The sequence below is a fragment of the Entelurus aequoreus genome, linkage group LG13 (assembly GCF_033978785.1).
Source record: "Entelurus aequoreus isolate RoL-2023_Sb linkage group LG13, RoL_Eaeq_v1.1, whole genome shotgun sequence".
NCBI lineage: Eukaryota > Metazoa > Chordata > Actinopteri > Syngnathiformes > Syngnathidae > Entelurus > Entelurus aequoreus.
The window spans coordinates 68,571,166-68,581,165 of NC_084743.1; the positions used below are offsets into that span (position 1 = coordinate 68,571,166).

Consider the following 10,000-nt stretch of genomic DNA (forward strand, 5'->3'; position numbering starts at 1 on the left):
CTGGGCTAGAATAGCATCTTCGTCCTTCAGGAGTACTTGACCATCAGCAGAGCTTAGAGGATGCGAGGAGGATTGTGTCCTACATCGATGGTACGCATAGTTTGGAAGAAGTTCCTTGTCTTGTGTTGGTCGACATAGCCTTGGATTTCTTTGGCTTTCTCGATCCACCAGTCGTTCTGGAGCTTCCGAATGTCGTACTGATCAGAAGCCTTGATCTTACAAAAAGCAGCTTCCTTGGTTTTAGATGTTTTTCCATGCTAAGCGAACCTTCCGTTTTTGGTCAATGAGATCATGTATTCCAAGGTCATTCTTATCGAACCATAGGCCGTTTTACAAGGCCTATGGTTTCACGAGCAGTTGAGTTGATGGGATTCTTGATGGCACACCAAGAGGCCTCAGGCTCTGAAGTGTCATGGTTGACATCCTGGAGACGTTGAGACAGAAGAGAATGGAAGCGAGCTGAGGTGTTTGGATGCAGAGACATCGCATGCAGTCTGGATTTTGGCTTCAGGCATATTCGCAAGGAGGAGAAGGTCAGTCCAACAATCATCAGCCCCTCTGAGGGCCTTGGTGATCAGAACCATGCCTCTGTCTTTCTTTCGAATTATGACATAGTCGATCAGGTGCCACTAGCATGAGCGCAGGTGCATCCATAAGTTCTGGTCTCTGGTGCCAAGCCTGAAGATGGTGTTGGTTATGCCAAGATAATCAAGTAGTAGCAAGCCATTACCAATACCCTGGTTACCAATGACGCCATGCCAGAGTTGATGGTCTTTCCCTACTCGTGCATTAAAATCTCCCATTGGAGAAGAAGTTGGTCATGCAACGGCACAGCAGAGAGGAATGTCTGAAGATATGCATAGTAAGATTCCTTCATAGACACTGATGATAGAAACGTGTCCATACTGGAGAGGGATGCAAAGTGTTGTGGAGAAGGTTGTGCATCCTCACGACAGAGTTGCGGATGGTAAATCCGACTCTGTGAAGTCGAGGTTCCTCCGCAGTTTACGAAGATTTGGCCTTCATCAGTTGGACGTGTCACACTCAGGGCTACAGAATCAATGTTGTACCAGGCGAGTTCCGTTGCTACAAAAGCACTTCGACGCTCTGACCAACTACTGTTGTCACTGTCCGTGAGGGTGCAAACGTTCCAGGAGATGTGGCGAAATAACCTAATAACAAGCAAGACAAGATCTGTTCAACAGGTCATGACAGGGGAACACTCTAATGTTCAAATAGTCACCAAATTTCCTTCGAAAAAATGTTTCTGCCTTGTATCACACACACATGCACAAACAGGAGACAAATTGTGTGTCTGCGTGCTGATGACTGCCTCCAGTCAGAACCAGCAGGGTGGGGGAGTGAACGGGCCGGCTATATTTAAATTGTTAACTCCCTTTAATGTAGGCAGGATTGCTTGCCAGCAGCAGAAAGACAAACACTCATCCTGGCCCGCCTGCGCTCTTGTCTCAGTGCGTGCCGCGTGTGATGTGCAACCTCCAAATTAAAAACGACAGAGCGGGAACTTGACCTCCAGGTGGTGAGAAAATAGCTCAGTCCGATCAAAGACGGTTAACAGAGCATCGCGAGAGATTAAGACACTTTACGTAAGTCTGAGAGTGGGCTTTACAGCAATAAGAAAAAAGAGAGCAAGGATAAATTGCGTGAGAGGGTGACGTGTTGGAGAACATAGAAAAGATGGCTGTCAAAAGAGAGAGATCATACGTCCAATGCTGCAAAATTGGTCCTGTGCCTGTTGTTGGCGGACGATAAATGTCCCCCCGCACACTGTAAATTACAGAGCTGAAGATCAATAGATGCATGAAGGAGGAATGGCTTCATTAGTTCAATGGAGTGTGTGCTTCAGAGACGCCATATAAAGGGTTACAGCGGTTTGAAACATAAATCACTGCAGGCATTGTGTCACGCTGCTTGTTGCAGGAAGGAGTCACATTCTTCTCTCAGTCTATTGATTGCTGATGTTCCACTAACACGACGCGCCGCAATAAAATACTTCGCCATTCTGTTGATGGCTTGGATTGAATTTGAACATTTCAAGTCTTTTTATTGAGAGTGTTTGTGTACGACGCATTCAGCAATGACAATTAGCATGGTTGCCTGCAAGCTTTTGTCCATGCCTGAATACCAACAAATCCTCAATTGATATTTTTAGTATAAGTGTATATTACTGTAATATGCCAGTTGATTTTTGCTTCAAAGCGTTGTCATACAGTATGCAATGGAGCCTCCATTTAAAACTTAATTGGTTCTTGAACAGGGTTCGTAAATCGAAAAGTTTTTACAGTAAAGCAAATTTCTACATTGGAAATAATATGAAATGCATAATGGGTTTTCTTCATCATCGCTCCTGGTATGGGTGTATCCCTTTATGGAGGATGCCTGTGCGTGACTTTGTTTTACGTGGGGAGACGGGTGCACAGACAGTCACCACACGATCCTTGACAGAATCGGGTCAGGGTCCAGTGGCATGGAGTCCAAGACAACTGGGGACCCTTTTCTGCTGCAGCCTTCTTTCGCCATCGCAGCCGTTGTGTTAGTTCTTAAATTTACCGTCTTCCGCCTGCTCCGCCGTTGAGGTCTTCACCGTATCCATGGCTAGGGGGCAGTCAGGTACTAGGCCTTTGCCAAGGGCCGCCTGGGGTAACAGTAGTAAAGGGGTTAACCTCCTAGTGCCCCAAGACCCCATAGAGGAGCCTCCACTGCCGGATGCACTTTAACATCATGCCCAAGATCAGGGGTTCTAGTCTCAATAAAAGTATATATTTTACTTAGGTTTGTACACTTTGAACACAATATAAAGTGCTATACAGTACTGTTTACACGCAGGTGACAGATTGCTTACCTCTTTATTAACAAGTCAAAACAACAACGGCAAGCTCAGCTGTCCTGTATGCTCTGCCAACACATGCACACACACAGAAGTCCCTTTGGTGCCCCCACAAACGATCAGAAATCACTAGGGATGTCCGATAATGGCTTTTTGCCGATATCCGATATTCCGATATTGTCCAACTCTTTAATTACCGATACCGATATCAACCGATACCGAAAATCAACCGATTTATGCAGTCGTGGAATTAACACATTATTATGCCTAATTTGGACAACCAGGTATGGTGAAGATAAGGTACTTTTTTAAAAAATTAGTAAAATAAGATAAATAAATTAAAAACATTTTCTTGAATAAAAAAGAAAGTACAACAATATAAAAACAGTTACATAGAAACTAGTAATGAATGAAAATAAGTAAAATTAACTGTTAAAGGTTAGTACTATTAGTGGACCAGCAGCACGCACAATCATGTGTGCTTACGGACTGTATCCCTTGCAGACTGTATTGATATATAATGTAGGAACCAGAATATTAATAACAGAAAGAAAGAACCCTTTTGTGTGAATGAGTGTAAATGGGGGAGGGAGGTTTTGTGGGTTGGTGCACTAATTGTAAGTGTATCTTGTGTTTTTTATGTTGATTTAATAAAAAAAACAAAAAAAACGATACCGATAATTAAAAAACCGATACCGATAATTTCCGATATTACATTTTAACGCATATATCGGCCGATAATATCGGCAGGCCGATATTATCGGACATCTCTAGAAATCACACATATCCTTAACTTTAACAAACATATTGCTGCAATAGCAAACATTAAAGAAGTAAAATCCACTTACATTAACATCGGCAAAAGAGCGGCTGACGAGAGGAGAGAAAGGAGCAGACAGAAGGGGAAAAGGGAGAGGACTGGATGTTAGGGGTGTGTGTGTGTGTGTGTGTGTGTGTGTGTGTGTGTGTGTGTGTGCGTGTGTGCGTGTGTGTGTGTGTGTGTGTGTGTGTGTGTGTTTTCGGAAGAGAAGCCGCTGAACAAGAGGTAGTCTTCCCCTCCGCTGTGATCTAAGTCTGCTTTGGCATTTTAACCCAGAAAAGTCAGTTCTCATCATAATTAAAAACTTGCTGTGGTACAAAGTCTGCTTCGTCAATTTCTTCGATACGAGCAAGCACAAAATGCCTGCCAGCGAGACACAGACTGAATGAATGAAGCGTTCGTACACAGAGACATGGTTCGCACACAGAGGCATATTTGGCTCGATCAAAAAGTTCACAAACAGAGGGGTTTGTAAATCGAGGTTCCACTGTATAGTGCACTGTCGTCATCGTCTCCAGCATCGTCGCCTTCGCGACCTCCAGCTGGCCGGTCGCCCAAATGGCCATCAGGCGCCTGCACGCGGCTCCCTCAGTGGCCAATTCATGGACGCCCTTTGCGCCAACAGCAGCGTAAATCCAATGAATCTGCTCCAGACACACACAAAATTTCAACAAAAACACATTTTATAGAGACTTATTATAGTTTAACATGCAGGAAACAATGTGAAAACATTTAGATAATGAATGAAACGAATAACTTATCATTTTACATCCCTTATCGTAATTGAAGATTCTTCTTTGCAAAACATGGCGAGGGGAGAGCAACCTAGACCACAGTTTTGTACTTTGCCACAAGTTCTTTGTAGAATTTTAATGGTTGGACTCTGCGCTTTTAGCGTGATATACGGGTTATTACGGTAATCTACGTCACAGCCGCTCAGATGAGGCACCAAGCAGTGTGGGCGGGGTTTCTTCTTTATTTTTATGTACATTCTGGGTTTCTCATTCAGTTAAAAAAAAATAAAAAATACATTTTTTTTTTAAGTGGTCCGTCATAACGTTTTTAGCATCCAATCTGACATTATTGTGAGTATTTGTATTAGTGTTCCTAAAACAAGGGATTGATGCCTTTTAATTACCTCTGGCTGACACTGTATTTATTTTTAGTCCCCCGGCTGACAAGCAACTAGCAGCTGTGTCTCCATACAAAGTGTGGAGCCTCTCTCTTAAGCTAATAACATTCACCTCCATTGTGGTGAATAAACTGCATTTGGGTATAAATATCAGTGTTTCCCCCAGAAAATGTGTTAGTTAATTTTTATAAGGATTTTTACAAAATTACATTTAATAATCATGAATACATTATTTGGGATAAACCCACTTTAGCACAAGTGTAAGATAGTGACATGTTATTTAAAACATGTCAAATGGCCCTCAACATCGTCGGGAAACAATGTGTGTCTATATATATATTACACCTTCTCAGAAGTCTCACTATGATAACAACTCCCCTGCTTGCTGGAGAAATTGTGTGAATTCAAATGCAAATCACTACCAAGTTTTCTGGGACTGCTCTGCCATAAAGGACTATTGGAAAGAGATACACCAAGCTCTACAGGATATTTTCAAACGTGAAATACCCCTCGAAAGTAAAATTTAGTTTTTTGGACATGTACCCCAGGACTGGCTGAAGAAAGATAAACACTTAATGAATATCCTACTGGTGGCTTGTAAAAAGACCATTACTAGGAAATGGATATCCCAGGAGAGCCCAACTTTGAAGCAATGGATGGAAACAACAATGGACATATATAAAATGGAGAAGATAACTGCCTTTATTAATTATAAATTGGAGAAATTTACTTCATACTGGGAAAATTGTGTCAACTATGTCACGCCCCATTAACCTGACTTTAATTTTTTGAATTAGTGATTATACTGCAAAAGAAAAATATAAAAAATCCTATATCCCTATATGTGTATATGTAGGTATGTATGTATATATGTTTATGTATGTATATATATATATATATATATATATATATATATATGTATCTGTTTATATTTTAGTTTATTTATTATTACTATTAATGTATTATTATTTCCTTTTTTTTGCTTTTTTTTGTTTTTTTTGTTTTTGTTTATTTAATCGATGTATTTGTAGATATTACTTTGTTTTTTGTTGTTGTTTCTTTCTTTTTGGGGGGGGGGGGGGTGTGGTATGGATGGGATGTAAACAAAAATATTTTGACATTTAGGGCAGACAATAGATATATGATTTATGTGAATATGATGTAATGGATAGGAATGTCTGATGCTTGATGTCAATTTAAAATAAAATAAAATAAAATAAACAAAGCACTTTGAGGTATTTTAATTTTGACAGAAAAAAAAACATTTAATGCAACTGCAGTTTTACTTAACTCAATATTATTTATTACAAGAAACTACTCAAAGCATTTTTAATAAAACCCTATTTAAATACATCTAATAGCTAAACTAACCCAAGCTCACAAACTCTGAATAATTCCCTGGACACGGGTGGACTTTGAGGGCAAAAATCAAAGGATTTAAATGAGTAGTAGATAATAGTTTTTGCTTGTGTACTATTAATTGTTTGGTCCAACAATTGTATGTAATAAAAGAGAGTTAGGAACCAGTTAAAATATTGTGCTGATATTATTATACTGTCCATATATGAATTGAAACATTTACAGTTAATACATCCATCCATCCATCCATTTTCTACCGCTTATTCCCTTCAGGGGTACACCCTGGACAAGTCGCCTGTACATGTGATCTGTATTATTATTGGCTGATCTCACTTATGAATGGTTGAGATCGGCATCATAAAACCTGATCAGAACGTCCTTACTACTTACATATGAGGAAAAAACCCAACTTAATTTTGTCCATCTTTCTCTCTTCCTTCCACCTGCTGATACAACCTCCCATGCAGGATTTCAGGGGGCGACATGTGAGCAGAAGGTGGATCCGTGTGCGTCTCGGCCTTGCCACAACAATGGAACCTGCCACCCTCAGGGTCCAAGCCCCCTGGGGTTTGGCTGCAGCTGCACATCTGGTTTCACTGGCCCCACTTGTGCCCAGCTGGTCGACTTCTGTGCTTTGAACCCGTGTGCCCACGGAGTGTGTCGCAGTGTGGGCAACAGCTACAGATGTCTTTGTGTCCCAGGTGAGACTTCACATGTCACGTCTCCACAAACAAGTGGAACTCATTCTTTGATTTGATATATATTTTGACATATGTTGATCCTATTTTTGCGATCCAGAATTTTACCAGAGCAGCACATTATCCAGAAACATAACAGCTTAAGACATCCTGTAGCCTGTAGAGGCAGGCTTTCAAAATAAAAGCACACCAGAAAAACACCACAATTTCACTACAGTAGTCCTGTTACCTCATGTTTCATTTCATGTAAAAAAAAAAGAAAAGAGAAACAACTCTATGGAACTACCAGAGTAGCACAGCTTCCCCTTGTAGTCTGTAGAGGTAGGCCTTCAAAATAAAAGCACACCGGTAAAATGCCACATTTTCACTACAGTAGTTCCGTTCCCTTATTTTTACTTAATGTGAAAAAGAAAAACATTCTGGTACTACAACAGGGTTTCCCCCTAGATTGCCAGTATATATACGTGGTGGTGGGGGTGTGGTAAATATGACATCATCATATACATTTGTATATGAAATGATAATTTTGATTTGCAATGATGCATACATTTTCTTTAAAATAGCTAAACAAATGTTTTTGGTATATCTAAAAACAAATATTAGTGTTGTTTACTAATAGCACCGTTAATAATATTAATATTAACATGTTTTTCTTTTCTCATCAGACCAGCTGACGCGCTTCTGACTGGCGATTTCGATGCATGTTTTTTTTTCCCAAAATAAAGCGATGAGGAACGTTTTTATGATAATTGGTAGTTCCAGAGTTTTTTTCTTTTTTACATGAAAGTAAAAATAAGGGAACATGACTACTGTAGTGAAAATGTGGTATTTTACTGGTGTTCTTTTATTTTGAAGGCCTGCCTCTAACTACCAGAGCAGCACAGCTTCCAGAAACATAACAGTGAAAAACACTGTGTTGCCTGTAGAGACAAGCCTTCAAAATAAAAGCACAACAGTAAAATACCACATTTTCACTACAGTAGTCATGTTCCCTTGTTTCTACTTTGATGTAAAAAAGGAAAAAACTCTGGAACTTCCAGAGCAGCACAGCTTCCAGAAACATAACAGTGAAAAACAGCCTGTTGCCTGGTGAGGCAAGCCTTCAAAATAAAAGCGCACCAGTTAAATACCAAAATTTCACTATAGTAGTCATGTTCCCTTATTTATACTTAGATGTAAAAAAGGAAAAAACTCTGGAACTACAGAGCAGCGCCACCAAAAGCATAACATTGTAAAACATCCTGTAGCTTGCAAAGGCAAGCCTTCAAATTAAAAGCACCAATCTTTAAAATGTACAGGGTGAGATAATTTGGGAAATGGTTTCAAAATCTAAAGCGTTGTTACAAAATGATGTAGTTGAATTGTATTGTCCAATTGCACAAATGACTCACCCCAGTCCTTCTTATTTCATATTTTCGTTATTTTGCACTTTGTCGTTTTCTTCCAGCCATTTAACTCACTTCATTTCTTCCTCATGTGTCTGGTTGCCATGGAAAAGCAGTTGCAGTGCAAGGCTGTGTGTGTGTGTGTGTGTGTGTGTGTGTGTGTGTGTGTGTGTGTGTGTGTGTGTGTGTGTGTGTGTGTGTGTGTGTGTGTGTGTGTGTGTGTGTGTGTGTGTGTGTGTGTGTGTGAGTGTGAGTGTGTGTGCGCGTGTGTGTGTGTCAATTCGTTGGCTGTGACTACTTGCTGGTTGAGCAGACATGGCCCCTCCAATCCAATAAAGCTCAGCCTAATAAGACTGGTAAAACCGGTGGCTCCAAATTAGCATGCCAGACATCACACTAACACACATACACACACATCAAAATGTCAGCCGGTGTTTGAGGTAAAGTGTGTGTGTGTGTGTGGATTGTGTCTGTAGCTGCCGGGGACCTGAAATATGGAAGAATCTCATTCCCCGACTTCCTGTAATACATCAGAGAATTCCATGCAGCCCCTAAGCTTCACCACAGAAAGTAGAAAGTCTTTAAAAAGAGCAATTGACATTTGATTGGCATTTCTCTGAAAGGACCCACCAGGCTTTCACTGGCCCTCTTATCATTGTGCTCGTCTGTGTTGTGTTCAATGGAGTCAGCACAAGTGCGTCACAACCTAAAACACACATTTAAAACAGCGCTTTTGCAGCTCTTAGAAAGATGAATGTAATAATTGTGTGCTTCTTTTGTGGTATGAGTTTTGGAAAGGTTCCTGAGCACCAAATAGCACATGAATGGATGATTTTTTTTTAGAGAACCCTGACCTCAAAGAGCTTTAGTATGGTGACGTCTTACCTGGCGTAATAGCCAGGTCCCATTATTTTTGTCTCTATGGTGCATTTAGTGTCATCAAATGTCTCATTGGCTTTGGTGATTTAATGGTTTCCATGACATTTAGATATTGAAAGGGTAAAAGAAAACACAATTTTGGGTGTAATGATAGATGATAAAATGAACTGGAAAAAATATACAACATAAAGTTCCAAGAAACAGGTCAATAATGAATAAAGCAAAACATGTTCTCGACAAAAATCACTTAATATTCTTTACTGCTCGCTAGTGTTACCATATCTGAGTTATTGTGCAGAAATATGGGGAAACAACTACAAATGTGCACTTCATTCACTAACGCTGTTACAAAAAAGATCAATTAGAATAATACATAATGTTGGATATAGAGAACATGCAAACCCTTTATTCATTGAATCAAAAATGTTGAAATTCAACGATTTGGTGCATTTGCAAATAGCTAAAATGATGCACAAAGCAAACTATAACCTGCTACTACCCAATAATGTACAACAGTTCTTCTCAACAAAAGAGAAGTATAACCTTAGAGCAGGGGTGTCAAACGTACGGCCCGAGGGTCGGATCAGACCCGCGGGATGAGTTTGCTAAGTATAAAAATTAACTGAAATGTTTTTATGAAAAATAACAGCTGTTCTAAATGTGTCCACTGGATGTCGCAATAGCAATTATTTGTATCTTTGTAGATGATGCTAAATATGTACAAAATAAACCACATGTTAGTACATCGGTCGAGGAAAAATTATCAAACTACATAAATAACATCCTGTAATTTGATTTTGATATAATTATTTTATCTTGATAGATTGAAAATTAACACTGAGTTGAATTACTCACATAATTTATTCAGAAAATATGAAT

The 10,000-nt window shown here is 39.8% G+C and overlaps 1 protein-coding gene and 1 long non-coding RNA gene across 6 annotated transcripts in view; one reads left to right on the forward strand and one right to left on the reverse strand.

The window, feature by feature from the left end:
• Nucleotides 1-10,000, forward strand: part of LOC133663655 (delta and Notch-like epidermal growth factor-related receptor) — a 139,246-nt gene that overhangs the window by 111,189 nt on the left and 18,057 nt on the right. For all 5 annotated transcript variants that reach the window (XM_062068303.1, XM_062068304.1, XM_062068305.1 and 2 more), the window contains one exon: nucleotides 6,627-6,860. In XM_062068303.1, coding sequence (XP_061924287.1) covers nucleotides 6,627-6,860 — 234 coding nt within the window. The remainder of the gene's footprint in view (nucleotides 1-6,626; nucleotides 6,861-10,000) is intronic.
• Nucleotides 2,577-3,728, reverse strand: LOC133663960 (uncharacterized). Its single transcript, XR_009828442.1, has 3 exons — nucleotides 3,697-3,728; nucleotides 2,864-2,916; nucleotides 2,577-2,761 (listed from the first exon to the last, which is right to left on the reverse strand). It is a non-coding gene; the product is annotated as an uncharacterized LOC133663960 (long non-coding RNA).